Source organism: Planococcus citri, chromosome 5 (assembly GCF_950023065.1).
Source record: "Planococcus citri chromosome 5, ihPlaCitr1.1, whole genome shotgun sequence".
NCBI classification, from domain to species: Eukaryota; Metazoa; Arthropoda; class Insecta; order Hemiptera; family Pseudococcidae; genus Planococcus; species Planococcus citri.
In genome coordinates this window covers 22437231-22454907 of record NC_088681.1, presented here as the reverse complement: position 1 = coordinate 22454907, position 17677 = coordinate 22437231, and the positions used below count along the sequence as shown (strand labels likewise).

General features: G+C 32.9%; 2 protein-coding genes across 2 annotated transcripts in view; both read left to right on the top strand.

The window, feature by feature from the left end:
• The first annotated feature begins 5116 nt into the window (after positions 1-5116).
• LOC135849111 (uncharacterized) lies at positions 5117-10372 on the top strand. The gene is made up of 3 exons (XM_065369366.1): positions 5117-5277; positions 6149-6558; positions 8969-10372. Exons 1-3 carry the CDS (start codon positions 5178-5180, stop codon positions 9914-9916), a joined length of 1458 nt encoding a protein of 485 aa, XP_065225438.1. The 5' UTR covers positions 5117-5177; the 3' UTR covers positions 9917-10372.
• Positions 10373-15042: 4670 nt separating this feature from the next.
• Positions 15043-17677, top strand: part of Syn (synapsin) — a 71978-nt gene continuing 69343 nt past the window's right edge. Inside the window, exon 1 of the mRNA XM_065369368.1 lies at positions 15043-15099. The gene's annotated coding sequence lies outside the window, so the exon portion shown is untranslated. The remainder of the gene's footprint in view (positions 15100-17677) is intronic.

Genomic DNA, 17677 nt, shown 5'->3' with positions numbered 1-17677 from the left:
GCTGTGTTATTGCAGAAAAAATTAATACCGTGGCTTAAGTGTTATTTACATTTTGTCGCCAAATCTCGGAAGTATTTTCCATTTGATATTTATTTTTTTCAAAGGAGAAAAAGAGATGAATAAGTCGATAATACGTGATAGAATAGAAATTTTGGTTTTGTATATTTTTTAAATTTTAAACTTGGATTCTTCGTGTTTTTTACCTTATCAACTGATTTTGGTTCAAATTTTCAAAATCTGTTATTCTTTATTTTCCAAACTTACAGGTTGCCTTTTCGAGCCTTTCCTCAACTTCCCATTTGACTGGAAAATCCAAAATCCGCCAAAAATTTATTCATGTTTTTCCTGATGACTCAAAAAAAAATATATAGCATTGAAAAATCTGAAAAGGATTTCGGTTTGAAGAAGTCACAAGGCTGATTGATTCGATTTTGGATGTTCAAGATTTCATTTTGGGCTATTTTTATGGGATTTTTCAAAAACTGGATAGTTCAAAAAATTTAGGAAGTTTTTGGACAATTTGAAACCATTACCAAGCAATTCGAGAAGTCAAAAATACCAAGTTTAATGACAGCTTTCTTCTGGCATTAGATTAAAATTCAATTCTTCCATCAAAAACAGATCATGAATTTGAATTTTTAGAAATTTCTTTTCTTTTTAGTCGTGTCCCTCTTAATTCTTTGTTTCGTTTCTGCTAATTTTCCTATTCTAATAACATAACACAAGCAAATAAAATTAGAAATCAAAACTTCTATAAAAGATCCCCCTTCTCCCTTGTACAGATAATTAAAACACCCACTATAGGAATTTCTCGGCGATACTGAACGAATGAAGGATACAGAAAATGCGAAAAATCCTAGAAATTAACATTTCATTGTATCTCGTCGCACAAAAAAATACCACTTTTAATGTAAATCCAACGACGACGACGCCGTCTCCACCCACGATGTATACTTTAGTCGCAAAATTTTACGAACTTGAAATATCTGTGCAGACTATACAGTGGCAGACAATCAAAAAAAAAAAATCTAGCTCGATAATAAAGGCGCAGCGGTGTACTCTATCAACAGATATCTTTCATAGGGAGGCCCTATCCTTACCAATTTACGTCTGAATTTTGCGAGATGAAATCTTTTTGAAAAATATATCGTGGGGCGAGTTCGTCGAGAAAATATTATTTATATTATTTCGTAATAATTCAAGGACGTAGGCTTCTTTCATGTGTATGTATTTTCTAGACAACCGACGACGACGATGAGAAAATTTTCTATATAAAATCAACCTTCCATTTACGATCTAAATTGAAAGAGTTTTGAACGAGTCGACTTTTACTCTGCGTGACTATTTTTCTCTTTTTTTCCCCGACCATATTTGTCTGGGGATTTTTTTTTCTATTCGTTATTTGATTATTAGCGAGTTATTTTTGTAACACACGGTTCGAATAAAGGGTAATTTTGGCAAACCAATCGTGTGACGAATGGCATTTATGAGATTTGAATACAAAGTACCTCGTATTGATTACCGCAGAAGACGTGGGTTTGTTGGGTCCTTTTTTTTGACCCATCCTTTTCCTCCCACTGTTTCGACGCCAAAGTATTACAGGATAGGATGGAGAGGAAGTTGGTACTAAAAAAGCTTTCACCGATGACCAGAAAAAGGGTATTTGTGATTTTTATTGTACGCGGTCATTCGCTGGCCACCGGGCATCGAATACCATTCTTTGGAAAATTTCTCGTTTCGGACGCCATTATGTGGTTTCGCGTGATAGTCGAATAACGCGTACTGAATGTTTGAAAAAGGAAATATTTTTCGGAAAAGGTTCAGAGCTGCGGAATATTAGTTGCAGAGGTGACCGTATAGAGTGAGATTTGCCTTCAGATGTATTTTGTCTCTTTGTGGGGAAAAAAAATCTCGCTGGTGACGGTTCAAAGTTTTTTGATAGCGGTTTATTTTTATTTTCAAGTGGGAGAAGTTACGAGGAAAATGGTTCGAAATTTGTTGAATGAAAATGTTTACTTATTAAACGATTGCAACCGAACTGGGTTTTCAAAAAAATGCCCAACTAATTTCTCAACTTTTTTACAAATTTGAAAAATTGTTTGTCAATGTGAAAATCTGAGAAGTCGGACTTGAGAAAATGAATCATGAAGTATTTTCAATCTCAAGTCATTGGAGAACCTTTACAATCAATTAACTCCGATTGATCTGAAATCTGGCTCACTTGAAGAGCATGTTACGTCACCTACACCTCAGAACCACATTTTGAGCTGCTGTAGTTGACTTTTCATTTTTTGCGAATTTAAAATGAGAAAAAAATAGAATTTTCACCAAATTGACCCAGAAAGCTGAAATTTGAAATGTACTTCGTTTTCGACTCTCCAAATCGATTGGAAGCGTTTTCAAACCGTTTTGAGTGGTTCTGGAGCCTCCAGCGGACTTTTGAAACTTGGAATTGGAAATTTGAAATTCACTCTGCACCTCAATTTCTACATGCCGAGTCAACTTAAAGTGGCTTCAAGTCGTTTTGAAGCCTTCAGTGATTTTTTGGATACTCCAGTTTTCCAAAGAAAAATACCATAAAATTACCTTTGGCAATAACCTCCCCCCACTTTTCCCTTAAATTTTTTACTTGGACGACTGTGGATCAAGATTAATATTCAATTGCCTTTGGTTAAACTATTAATTAGTATTGGAATTTTAGAAAGATATTCCAACTGACAAACAAATTCAGGAACCAGGAATTTTTAAACCGAAATACTACCCAAAAAAATCACAAAACAAATTTTCAAACGCTGATTTTCATTTTCTTTTTTTTCGATTTTTGCCAAATTTTTAAACTTGAAAAAAAAATGTTATTGATAGAGTGAAATCTCTAATTATTGAGATAGAGAGGTATTATTATAATTTTTGCCTAAGGTGGTTAAGATAATTTTCATTCCCTAGAGAGTGAGATTTACCTACCCGTTAGATGGTTCAGTCGGAGAGCTTTTACAATAAAACCAGATCACCCTATACACATAAAATTACTATTTGTGGTTTAAACTCAAATAAATAGATATCTCCAGACATGTCAATATTATTTATTTGTCGTAAAAATACAAACAAGAGAAATTAATATGAAATACTTGCAGATATTTTATAATTTAGAAGGAGACACCTCCAACTAGACGACACGCGTTAATGAATCAAGCATTAATTAAAATGATATTTAAGGGCCTGTGTTATTTAAATCGATGTATTTAGATCCCCTAGTTTAGACACCTATCTTTAACATGGGCTAATGGGCTCATGTCTCAGGTAGGTGTTCACAATTAACTACGATGAAATTGCAATTAATTATCCATTGAGCCTTTCGACTCAGGTATGTGCCATTTTATCACTTACCCACACTGTTCTCATTTTCTGCCTCTCCTGTGATCTACTCATACTAAGATCGGCGACAGACTTGGGTTGTATTATTTAAACACTATCCGATGGCCGGCAGGATCGAATAATAACATGAATGTAGCGCGATTGATTAAATTTGTCAATAACACATTATTTTTAACACAAATTATCCACATAATAGTGGGCAAAAACTAGGAATACGGGGAAGAGATTAGAACTCTTCTGCTTATTTAATTGAGAAAATATACGTTTTGGTGACATTAGGTCCGACGAGCTCGAGATATCGATGCTAAGTGAAGTTGAGAGCTCGCAGCGAGTACCATGATGGTACCTAGCTTGCTGCTCTTAGGGAGGGTAGATAGTTCCCACGTTCTCAGTACTTCCAGTACACATAAATCACCCACATCCCCGATGTACATAAATCTTGTACACCTTTAAAGAGGGATTACGTTAAGAATCCCTAAGACGATTAAGGCATATATCACTCTCTCATTATAACCCCCTTTTTTCAGAAATTACCCAATTTTTGATTTTTTGCCAAAAATTGCGAAAAAGTGTAATTTTTTGGCAATAATTTTAAAAAAGTGCTGCATTTTGCCAAGATTGTCAAAAATTCTCGTTTTTTCAAAAATTTACAAAAATATTGGGTTTTTAGCAAAATAGCTAAAATTGTCAATTTTTGCAAAAAATTCCAAAAGCTTTACTCTTTTTCAAAAATTGTCCATAAGTCTCAGTTTTTTGCCAGAAATTGCCTACGTTCTTTGGCTAAGATTAAAAAATTCTCGCTTTTTGCTAAGTTTGCCAAAAAATTGCCAAAATATTCACTTGATTGCAAAAAAGTTTGGTTTTTTATCAAAAAGTTGCAAAATATGTATTTAGTTCGACTTTATTCAATTATTGTACGTACGTAATGTTCCGTTTTTTTTGGTGATTTTTGTGTGCATTATTGTTTTGTTCTTGATTTTACACTTTTTTGGTAGGTTACCTAGACCTACTTTTGGTTATTTTTTAGTTATTTTTTCAATTTTTTTTGGCTACTAAAAGCTGAAGTTACGTTTTTATTTTTGTTTGAAAAATGGAGTACGAGCCCTACATAAGTTGAATTGAATCTGTGACTTTTGAAAATTGAAAAATACAGAAATTCGATCAAGGTTTTTATTGTTCTCTCGAAATTACCATAAATACATATTATGTAGTTTAATCTTTAAGTTTCTTGTCAGTTAGGTAAGTACTTCAATTTTATCGAATTTTGATTTTTGGGTGGGAGGGGGGAATGGATTAAAGTTGAATTTTTCGAAACTGATCAAAAATTAGAAAATGAAATCCAGCTCTTGAAACTTGATCTGGGGATGCAGTTTTGGATGCTCTTTCAATTTTTCTGTCCGAGCCAAAAAAAATTGACGATTTCACCTGCAGTATCTAATGAATTAGTGCATTATTTTCTGCACTATCTGCATGATTTTGCAATCGTCTGATAAGTAACTAACCGATCAAGGTTAATCACGAAATTAGCACGTTGCACTAATTATCTTTCACCAGTTGGTGAAAATCCCGTGCATTTCGGCGAATATTTATTTATAGGATACAATCATACATTGTAAGCTGATTTTTTGATGGTTCAACTGTTGCAAAATTGTAATATAAAAGTTGCACTTATCTTGTACTTATCGTAGCTCATTAAAAGTTAAATTGCAGATAAGAATATTTTATGTACATATTTTTGAACATTTTAAAGATTATGATTGAAAAGGGGGAAAAAATATGGAGTGCGAGCATTTACTTACCTATAAATGAAAGTCAAATCGCATTCTACTATCAGTACGTTGATCAAAATGTATCGAAATCTTTGTTTGGTGGCTGTTTGCTTGTTGGCTACGGTTTCGTGCATTTGTAAGTACCTTTCAGTATTATTTTATTTTTTTAGCTTATGTATTTTACGTATTATTCCTACATATTATATAGACTTTTTTTTTGTAACGAGAGAAAAAATTAGGTATAAAAATGGGTTTACCAACTCGGCGAATATTTATGAGAGAATTTCAAAACCGAAAAGTCAAAAGTATAAAGCTGAAAAGCTCTCAATATAAAAAATTCATCGCCTTTACCGACACCGTGTACTATTATTCAGACGAGTTCAAATGGCGCGACAGTAATGAACGATTAAAAATTTACATTCGCCACCAAATGTAAACCGTTTCTTGGAAATTGAAAAAAAGACACTTTTTTACCTTTTTATCAAAGTATTCCGTTGTTTTTTTTTTACTCGTGCTTTTTTGTTTACGCGTCGAAACAGTGATTTTTTTATAAAGACGTTCGCCTCGAAACATCGGAATAATAAATAAGGGATGGTTAATTCGTAATTTGAATTTTTATATTTTGTTGTACATAGCAAGTTTTTTCTTCGAGTGTTTTAAATACGGCAGGTAAAAGGCAGGTGAACTTTAAAAGGGCAAAGAAACGTATTTTTGCGAATAATTTTATACTTTGTTGTCATTGTTGACTTTTCCCCCCAATTTTGTTGTTTGTATTAATGGAAATTGTATCCATAAAAAGAATAGGTAATATGTAAATTAATTAACGATTTTTTACTCCGAGTGAAAATAAAAGTTATGGGAGAGTGGAATGATATTGAATTCTAAATTGGGAAAATCATTTCATTACGAGACAAATTGGTAAACCTTTTTTTTAAAAAATGATTTATCGATTTTACGATTATTGTATAGACATTTTGCTGATTTGAATATCGATGATTTCTTAATAGATTGCGCGACTCCTGTAACATTCGTCAAAAATGACCTTTCTTACGAATCGTTGATCGGAAACTTCAACAATGAGCCAGCACCTGCAGGTTACTTTGAAATCATCGAGAAAGTCGCCCAGCAATACGTCGCAAATAATGGCTCCAATTACGAAGATTTCAAGAAATTCGGTTACGGTCTGGATCAGTTTTTCTTGTTCAAAGTATTGGAAAAGGTTTACGATGATGAACTCGCAAAACCAGCACCACAAACTCCCGATTCAAATCTTGATGCTATACCTGTGTCAGATTACGTGGACGAGAGTACTGGTTACGCTTTTAAGGAGCTAGTCGTCTACAATTTCCCCGCATTCAAAAAGGGGGTGAAATCGGAACTTAAGCATCAGTCATTAAGTTCGGCTTCCGAATATCAGGTATGTTCTTCTTTTTGCATGGCTCGATTATACATACAACGGCGTTGACGACGAGATTCAGTTTCTAGAAATTTTGTATTGCTTTTTTCAAAGTTTTCAACGAAAGTGTGAAAAATTTAACATTTTGTGCTTTGAAAATTTTAAAAACTAAGCCTATCTTGGATTTTAAAATTATGTCGTTTCCCAAAAGACTTTGAACTTGTAATTTTTAGTCTGTAAAGTGATAGAAAAAATTATTCATTTTTTGATCTTCTAAGTGAGAAATTTTTGAAAATGATGCCTTTTAAATTAAATTGAAAATGAGTGAAGAAAATTGTGAATATTTCTGCTTTGATTTGTCAAAATTAAGAAAAGTAAGTGGTTTGTTGTTGTTGAAGAATCTTGAACTAAAATTGAAAAAATCAGTTGTATTATTGGGAGGAGGAGAAGGAGGAGGGGGATGGATGGGTGGATGGATGGATGAGGAAAATCTTGAATTACAGAAAATAATGCTCAAGTTATTTTTTGGGGGTTTTGTGGCCCATTATTCCGTTGGAAGGTTTAGGTGTTGAACTTGTGACTGTGGTTCTTGATTTTTTCCATTTTCATTGGTTCTGAAATAATTATATTTTATTTATTAATTTTTTAAAATGAGAGTTTGAAAAATTACTACACATAAATATGGAAATCATTACCTATTTGTTGGACTTTTACCTATTTGGGGAGGTTCTGAAGGCCATGGGTGAGATCAATTCGAAAAACTAAGGCTACATTTGTGCTCAGCGATATCGAAAACATATATTATTTCATGTGTCACACGAATGAAACCATTTTTTTGACTTTTATTGCCTTTGGGGAGGTGCTGGGGGACGTGGATGAGGTCCAATCAAAAATCTGACGTCATATTCGTATTCAGCGTCACCAAAAAGATACCATTTCATGTGTCGCACGAACAAAGCACTTTTTTGAACTTTTACCCCATTTGGGGAGGTGCTGGGGGCCCCGTGGATAGGGCCCAATCCAAAATCTGACGTCATATTCGTGTTCAGCGTCACAAAAAACATACAATTCGATATACTTATCACATGCTCCAGATTTTTTTTGAAAGTTTTGCCCAAATTTTGAGGAGGGGGTGCTTCCTCTCAATTGAAAGATCCCATCTCGAAAATTGAATATTTTGAAAAAGCATCAAAAGGTTCATGTATGGAAATTTTTTCAGAATTTTAAATGGTAGTTCCCACTTACAGCGTCATTTTAAAATTTGAACTTTCAATTTTTGAACATTTCAAAGTACTTGAAAAGTTCAAAATGCAATGTCGTTTCAAACTGTGAAATTAGTCTTGATAAAAGTATCATAATATGTAGCTTTGGAAGTTTGGAGGCATGTGCTGCTGAAGTTGAGTAGGTACCTCGAGACAATGTGAAGGTAATTGAAGCCCCCCCCACCGGTCCCCTGATGGGGCTAGGACCAAACTGATTGCAGGTTTCTCACTTATCGGGGTGGGTAGAAATTGTAAACAAAAATTGAACGAAATCGAAGGACATGACTCAAAAACCTTGGTCGAATTGAGATGGAATGACCCATTTGGTAAATATTTTATGCTCCATAATTTTGCCTCTTTCCATTTTTTTTCGTTAGGTCTTCAGTGTTTCTCGAATCTCAAAAATCATTTTTTTGAATTAGAATTTGACATTTTCCTCGATTTTTTCATCATGATCATAAAATAGGTGGGTCTTTTTTTCGTGTTTTTCCAGAGAAAAATAATGGAAAATGAGAGATCGCCTTCGAGTGATATTTTTTAGGTTGAATATTCTGTCTTTCTACGATATTTTCCTCTAAAGTTCAATAAATGGATATCTGAAGAACTGAAATTCTATTGCAGATCTCTTCCCATGGATTCCGTCTGGTTATCTCATTTTGCTCTCAAAATATTTCGAAACGTATTCGGAAAAAATCGAAAAAAAAACACGAATAAATTAACATTTTCCAAGCTATTTTTATACGTTCCTGCAGGAAAGCCCATTTAAGATTCGATTCCCCCTAAAATTCCCCACCAGAATCAAGCTCTTAAACAGCTAAAAAAAATCCATTTCTAAGAGGGCCAAATTTTTCGTAATTTTTTTCATCACTGAGATGAACAGTCAATGGAAGAAGTTCTAACTTTTTATAGACACTGAACGTCAATTTTCATCGTTATTTTATTTTTGAAAAATTTTCCATTTTTTTCTCGAATTTTAAATGAGAAATTTGTAGACAAATTTTCTTATTTGAAAGATGTGTCTTTTTCCCCCCTTTGGAAAAATCGAGAAATGATTCAAGCATTAAGCACATATTTTCGTACTCGAAGCTCGTTCGTCTCGTCTGTTGCGTAATATACACACTCGATCATTGTATTTAATAAATTTTACCTCTGGATTGTAAATTTTACAGGTCAACGTTGATTACAATGCGGACAACACGATAGTAACTGGTAGCTTTTACGTCGACGGTTCCAAATACTTTTTCGTATACACGTTGAAATCGTCTAGTTACGCGATAAACATGCGAAAAAGAAGAAACTCGATCGACGATTCGGATAAATTCGTGTTCATCAAAAGATCAGTCGGATTCGGTGGTGAAGATTCCATCAACACGTATGATTCGTCATACGTTAACTCCTCGGTGGTCAATAGCCAATTCAAAGACATTTTGACCAATAAAGTAGTACCTCACGTTTTGTCCGAGTTGAGCCAACGCGATATCGAGACGTTGAAACGTCAAGTTTTGGTAGAAGATTTCAAATTCATCAAGAAATACAAAGGTTTAATATTAACAGCTTTGACCGAATCCGCTGTCAAATACATTAAAGCTTACGTTCAGTATAATAAAAATGGAGACGATACTTTTTCATCGTCGAATATCAGCTTTCAAGTTGCATCGCCCGGTGCTCGTTTACCGTTCACGCAAACCTACTATAATATCAAACTGAAAGGATTCCTGAATTTCGCCAACCCTCTGAGATCAGTTTACGAAAACACGACTTTTTCGGATAACGGACGATTGTTCAACTTATCCCAAGGTATCGAATTCAGCTATCCGGAAGAAGGCGACAAAGTGGCTGTTTTTTCGTACATCTTCAACGACGGACGTCACGACTATCCCAAGGAATACAAAGTCAAGAGTATAACCATCATATCGGAATACCTGAGCGAATTGAGCAAAAAACCATACCAGGTGTATAGAAATAAAGAAGTGTTCTTCAACGGTGCTGGAATTTTGGTCAGATTTGAAATCCATGGTATACGTGTAGAAGATCAGGCCGACAGCTTCGTTTACAAGCATCTTGGAAACGATATAGCTAGAATTGTTCAAGAGTATATCGAAAGTAGCTCAACATAGGCGAAAATGTTGTACTGCTAATGTACCAGATTTTCCAATTAGGTGATTATTTTGTACCGATTTATCGATTTGATTATTTTTTTTAGTGGAAAAGTTTTTCATTTAAATCACCAACGAGTGTTTCTTTTAATGTTCAGATTTGCCAATTAGCTAATGTAGATTATAAAGAAACTCTTGTTGGTCAGATGCACTCGTATGTGTATTTGACCTTGATGATTAAGAAGTGTTATAGATAAGAATTAGATATCCGAAAATAGCCAAAAATCAGTTTAATTAAATGCAGATGTTACGCTCGAATTGAAAATATCTCACTCATCAGTCATCATTTATTGGAATAGTTAGTATTTTTATAACGAATAAAATAAAATAATCAGCTAATTAAGAAAATATCAGACTTCGATGTAACTACCTAGACTTACCTAAGGTAATTGTAAATAAATTGTGATTTTTTTTTTTTTGTAATGTATCGCTTCGATGATAAACTATGTTGGTGGGTGGGTGGGGGGGGGGGGGGTAAATTGGTTTCGAAATACAGGGTGTCCATGGAGTGTGTGACCAGGATGAAAATTTGAGTATGATCCAGTAGGCATTAGTATAAGCAATTTAAAATAAATTTTTATTTATTTTGAAAATTAGTGGAATGGATGTCGTTTGAAGAAAAAAATACATTGGAATGAATTTTCGATCATGAAGTTGGGTAGCCTATCCAAAAGTGTGTAAAGTTTTTGCCTGACTTGAAAATCAAATGGGTTACGATTGAATTTTGAAAAAAAAAAATTCTGAATGTGAAACCTCTGGAAAATGTTGGTGAAAAAATTGCTTTTTTGGAAAGTTTTTTCCACTTTTTCAATCAATCCCCCTTTTTTTTACTCCATAAACCAAAAAACATTAATTTCACTGTAAGTACCCCATGAAGATGATTTAGTGAAATCTTTAGTCGAAATTTGACTTTTGCAATTGGTAGAGGGGGAACCATGCTACCTTTTTTTAAAAAAAATAAATGAGTGTTTTCTATACACTTAGTATAGATTTTATCGGAAATCTAATAACACGCAAACGATTTCAAATCTAATTCTCCATAACTTTGATTACCTGACTTAGGTATTGTCAATTTTGTAATTTCCCTCGGGGCTCAAGTTTTGATGTAAAATTAGCAAAATGGTTTTCATAAGTTGAAAAACGTTTTTTTTTCGAATGATGGCGGATTTGAAGAGTGCTTTGAAAATTAAATCCGCACAAAAAAAGCATTGCTGAGCCCCTTCCTCCCACCTTAATCGATGCCACTAAAGATTAAGATTTTTTTCAAAATTTCCATCAAATTTTTTTTTTTTTTTTGATAATTTGGGCCTAAATTGATTGAAATGATCACAACGATTACGGTTGATCTGAGTTTATTGTGCTGGATTCCATTTTGGGCTCTTTTTGGGTAAATTTTTCTTGAGTAGAAAATCCATAAATCCGTTGGAGGTTCCAGATTGGTTCGAAACTACTTGAAATTGATTCGAGTTCTCGATAATACGAGTAGAGTAGGTATATGTAAATCAAATTTCAGCTTTCCTGCTCAATTTTACTTATGTTGATTTTTTCGTGGAAAATGAATCGAATTTGAATTTTTGAAAAATCGAAAATTTAGAAATGAATTTCAGCTTCTGAACTCTGACTTGGTGTGGTTTTCTTTTTTCATTCTATTGCTTCTTCAATTTTTTTCTCTCTTTCTTCCTTCACATCTCGTATTTTTGAAACCAAACTTGGTGCTCTAGGCTGCCTATTTTTTCAAATCATTCATTTGAAATCGAATACTTTAAAACGAACTAAAGTTGATAATGTTTTGGACTCGAGGTTGAAATTTTGAAAATATTTCCAACAGTGGAAACTTTTTGAGCTGGCAGTCTCCAATTTGAACAAAACCAAGGTTGATCGAAAAAATATGTCCTAAAATTCCATAACCAAAATTTCAGGTCTTAAAATTCATTTTTGAAAATTTAAATTGTAGGTAGCAGTTTTCAAGACAATTTTCTTATCTACTTTTTCATGAAATGAAAATTTTTTGAGCCAAAAAAAAAGTGCGAATAATATTTTTAATTCAACTCCTACACGGAATCATTATGGGAAACCAAGCTTGATCGAAAAAGCATGTCCTAATTTCAGATCAGTTCATTTTTCAAAGGTGTCTAACGGTCATAAAAGTCATGGAAAAGTCATGAATTTTGCTCGAAACACACTAATAAAATGTTTAGAAAGCCCATAAAATAAAAAAAATAAAAAAATAAAAAATTTGATCAAAAAAACAGAAAAATGAAAAAAAATTGAAGCGTTACCTAGCTAATTTTTGATCCTGTAAAAAATGGCAACCCATTATTGCACCTATTTACCGGGTAAAAATCTGAAAAATAGGTCATGAAAAAGTCATGATTTTTGGTCTAAGAGTTTTGTTAGACACCCTGTTTTTTGGATTTTTGACGAATTTTTGAAAATTTAAAAATTTAAAAGAACAGTTTTCGGGTCAATTTTCTCACTTTTTCATAAAATGAAAATTTTTTGAGAAAAAAAAACCAAAGCGAATAATTTTTCAACTCAATTTTACTTCTGCACATCAGCAATTGACTATTAAGTACTGCTTTGAGGCCATTCTGAAGCCTCCAGCAATTTGTCAATTTTCTACAGAAACTTCAAATCGTTCTAGGAAGGCCAAAAATGAATCTTCAACTCTAAAATTGATGTGTTGGAGTTAAATTGAAGGAATTATGCTCATTGATTCACTTTGCACAAAAAAATTATTTAAAACAAGTTTTCTGAACTTTTTAAAAATGTTTAAAATTCGCCTCTAAAATCCAAAAATGAACTCGAGGAGCTGAAATTAAGTGGAGAAACGGGGAGGGAGTAAGGGGGCGCTGCAATGCCCCTCCCGCTCATTCTAAAAGGTGGCAAAAGTTGGCAATTTTAAGTGAGAAGTTGGCAACTTGGAAATTTTGAATGTTCAATGATGTACCTACTGACAACTCTGGTAAATTGTGTTTAAAATTGTTTTAAAAAATCACTATTTTTCGAACAAAATTCCTCAAAAAAATTATAGGCTATTTAAACTTTACTTAATATTTCTGAATTTCGAAAACATCTTAGTTAAAATCACGTTACGCTTATTAATCAATTTTCATCAATATGTATCTTTCAATTTTTCCAGCTTCTGGGAAGGCATAAAAAAATGTCAGGTTTATTTTATAAAAGTAGTAACATGCTAAGTTGTTAATTTTGGAATTTTCAAAATCTCCCCACCGTTGTGTCCAAATCGAAGAATGCCACTTTGAAAGATTCCCTTGCAAGGTAGCTTTGAAACAGAGCAAATGATACGTATATTTTATCAATGACCTCGTGATCTACATAAAATAACGAATGGGTAAACGTTTCATGCTTGCCTAAAAATTAAAAAGACGTAGACTTTTCAGAATTCTGTTGAGGAGATCAACATGATTTACAGTAGTGCCTTTTTTTCTCGACTATATGATGGAGTATGGAGTACCTAGCTGTGTCGTGTGTTTATTGCCTTAAGGGCTGTGAAATACGTCGGTGTGAATTCTCATGAAGAGTGAGTAAGACATTAATGTTATATATGTAGGTATTTTGAAAACGAGAGAATATGACCAAAATGTTGTCATAGCAACGTGTCACGTTCTCATCGGCGGCATACGACTATTATAAATCTAATTTGCATCACCTCAGCAGCTCGAGCTGAACCAAAAATGTCTGCTACTAGGTAGTATAATAATTTTCTAGTGAATCTTTCACGAGTATGCCATACTGCCTAATTTATCATATAAGTAGCACCTACCTATACATACATACTTAAAGGATAGGTGCTTTTTTTCTTGCGAGTTTGAAGTATAGGCCTATGGAGATATTTTATGGATAATTTTAATTTTTGATTTTCATAATAGTTTTATATTATTCTCTCTATAAATTCAAAAGAGGCGGTGTATTTTATAATTTATTTGAAGTCTTTGTTATTGAATTTCATCTAATTTCAAATGAGGTTGAAAAAGAAAAGCAAATTGATTTTGTAGATGAACTTCAGAATTTTTGTAGTCCTCTTCGTCCTCAATTTTCTTCTTTACTCATTGAGATCTTCCTAAATTTTTTCGAATATATACATATTGAAATTTTATTGATGTACCTATTCAAAAACCCACTTAAATTTTTCAGAATTTTGAGTCATTCTTCTCTTCTGTAGTTCATTGCTTCTCCCTCCTCCTCGTAGAGTCGCTTTATCACTACGATATTAGACTTCTTTTGACGGCGCAGCGACAGTGCAAATCTCCTGCTAATTTACGTAGTTCCGGATGAGTCGTGAAGTTGTTACTCGTATAAAAGGAAATTACGTCGGATTACTACGCAAATTCTGTTATCTTTCATTCAAATAGTTATTGTTTGTGTTACAATAATGTTATCATTTTCTCAGCATGTTATGTTATTCTGAGAAAAATTGTCTGCCATGGATTCATTTGTTAATTCGTACTAATAAAGTAAACGAACGTATTGCTTCGGTATCTCATATCTGCATAAATTAGGTTAATACGTTCAGTAGAAATTTCATTTCTTAAAATCTATAGGTATGCTACACGTCATTCAATTCTGTAAACTGCATTGATCTAAGTATCTGATGCAGGAAAAATTAAATTTTCATTGAAATAAAATTACGTATAATGAGAGAAATATGTAAATAGGGGCCACCTCATTAGGTTTTTTTTTTCAAGAACTAGTGAAGAAACAGGTTTACGAGATTCAAGCTAGGTATGCATAAGTGTAATAGGTATTACCTACTTGAGTTGGGTTTTAGGAAGTGGTGACTTTTTCTTGGGTGAAATATAATAAGTTTCTGTATTTGTAGGGAAAAATTGTTTTTTTCGATCAAAGTATGTATCATACCTAAAGAAAACAATTAGAGTGAAATTCGGTGTAGAGAAAATATTTTGTGTCTCATTTTACCCAAAAAGATCCCTTTAGTTTGCACTAACATTTCTCTTATAAATTGTGTGTAGGTGGGTATTATGCGATAATTCTTAAAAATCCACTATTTAAATGTTTGTACCTACTATTTTTCTTATTTTTTATTATTATTAATTTTCTGTTTGTTTCAGACGAGAACAATTCTTGTAATTGTAAAAAGAAGAGATCACTGAAAAGTATAGGTAAGTCAATATTATTGTGAAGTTATGCAAGAAATTTATTATACTAATTCAAATTCATTTTATATAATTTTTTTTTCTTTTCACGTTTTCTTCAAAGAAGCTAATTTTATTTTTTCTACGCCTCCTACAATTAACACCTCCCTGCTTTCCAAATCAAAAGCCTGACGAACCCTCCGAAATACAAAAATTCATCTCCCAATAAAAAACACCAACCTCACAAACTAAATCAAAAAACCTCCCATTTTACGGGTGCAGTAATCTTGTAATTATAAACACCCCCCACCCCAAAAAAGCCTGCGACATTATATCATCATTGGGTGGGGGGGGGGGGTGGATGATGAGATGATAGTACATATCTCAGAATTTCCTGAAAGATATTGTTGCTAATGAGCTCATTGGAAAATTTCTGAAAGTTAGGTATGTGAAAAGTTTTGGAATACCTATAAAATTTCGACAAGTTTTCTTAAAATCAACAGCTAAATGATGAAATTGTTGAATAGATAAGTTGCTAAAAATTATGAAATTGATGAATAGATAAGTTGCTAAAAATGATGAAAATTAGCCAAAAATTGAAGAAAGCGCACATTGAAGTTTTGGAAAATATTGCAAAGATCACACAGAATATAAACGATATCGCTTGAAATATTCGGAAATGTAATAAAAATATGTAACTTGAAAATTGTTGAAAAAGCGAGAAAAAAATTGAAAAATTGAACAAGCAACTTACATAAAATAACCTGTAACCTGAAAATGAAAAAAGTCGATAAAAATCCTCAGCAAATTTGCATCTTAAAAGTTTTCATTATTTTTATTTTTTTTTTTGTTGAAATGCGGAGGGGGGTGCGTTAATGTCTCGTTTTAGCACAAAACTGGCGGAAAATCGTTGCTTTTTTGGAAAAAATTCCAGCATTCGGTAAAGTCTCACTTTTTTGTGAAATTTGTTCAAAGGTCTCGCTTTTTACTAGAAATTGCCAAAAGTCCACTTTTTTCTGAAAGTTGCTATAAAAAGCCCATGTCTTCTGCTGTTCTGCTTCCGACCAAAATTAACAAAAAGTCTTGCTTTTCATCAAAATTTGCAAAAAAATTCAGTTTGTTTTTCTAAAAACTGCTTAAAATTTTCAATTTTTTTGCCAAAATAATTCGAACGGTCATTTTTTTAAAAAAAATTGGTCAAAGGGTCATTTTTTCCCAATGAATTGCTAAAAGCCCTTTCTGTTCCTAAAAATTGTCTAAATCTTACTTTATGCCAAAAATTGACTAGAAATCTCTCTTTTTTACATGAAAATTTCAAAAAAGCCTGATTATTCGACGAGAATTTTAAAAAAAGTTTCATTTTTTGCCTACTTGCATGAACGACTCGCTTTGCTTTTGCCGAAAATTTTCGCTTTTTTTTTACCAAAAATTGCCAATAATACCGCATTTTTTTTCTAAAAGTTGTCAATCACTTTTTCTCAAAAATCAGCCAAAAGTCTCATTTTTTTCCGTCACAAGTTGTCAAAAAGCCCTGCCTTTTGACTTTGAAATTATTGTCAAAATTGTGCGTGTTTTTTTTTCAAAAACTTCCAGAAATTCTCACTTTTGATAACTCAAATTTTTTCAATTCACTTCCCAATTTTTTTTATTGTTTTCTGGGCCATTAACCTAAAGTTACAAAATTCAACTTTTGCTTTTGTGCTGATTTGGTCCAATTTTCTCATTGAAGATCCGATTTCTTCAAAACTATTTTAAATTTCAAACTTCACCTTTTCTGATTTGTTTCATTCATTCACGGTGTCTTTCATTTTCCAGAATTTTCATTTACTGATTTCTTAAAATTTCAATTTTTCATCATTTTCAGTACGTTTTGTATTTGAAATTTTGATTTTTTCAATATTGTATGCTCATTTGTGCTTTAATAAAAAGAATCAATTCTTTTAACAAAAATTTTTCGGGATTTCGGGGAACATAGGATTTGGGAAAACGGTATTCGGGAAATATTCCACTCGGAAAATGTCCTTTCGGGAATTCGGATTTGAGAAAATGACCACGAAACTCACTTTTTTGAGAAAAATTGCGACCAAGTGTCACTTTTCTGTCATTAACTTTCCAAAAATCTTGCTTTTTGCAAAAATTGTTGGGGTCTTGATCTTTTTTTTTGGTTATTTTTTCTACATTAAAATGTTTTGTTCACGTTTTGTAACTTTTTTGGTTACTTTTTCGAGCTTTTTTTTCAAGTTTTGCGATTGAGGTAAAAATGATAAAAATTTGTTGGTGCATGAGGCTGAAAAATACCAAGTTCGAAATTGCACTATAAAAACTCACCATCAGTGAAATGCTTCAAAGCAAGCAGCAGGCAGAAGCACATCTATAGGCAGCAGTATTCGATTGGGCTGAAACGATGACGCGGTCGCTAAAGGGTACGCTATACTCTCGTATAGAGAGTTAACCTTGACGAAAAACAAGGGTTGTTAACCGCTCCAAGGGTAACCTTTTACATATAATACGAAAGATAAAGCCGCATAAAAAATTCCATCTCGTACGAGTTGCGAATAAAACGCTAGAAATTTTTTTTCCAACGTTATTTTCTCCAAAACCCATT

Bases quoted from the DNA above. Each gene is read 5' to 3' on its own strand.
- LOC135849111 (XM_065369366.1), top strand. From the start codon at position 5,178: ATGAAAGTCAAATCGCATTCTACTATCAGTACGTTGATCAAAATGTAT. The intron at 5,278-6,148 runs GTAAGTACCTTT...ATTTCTTAATAG, and splicing joins GGCTACGGTTTCGTGCATTT to ATTGCGCGACTCCTGTAACA. The intron at 6,559-8,968 runs GTATGTTCTTCT...TAAATTTTACAG, and splicing joins GTTCGGCTTCCGAATATCAG to GTCAACGTTGATTACAATGC.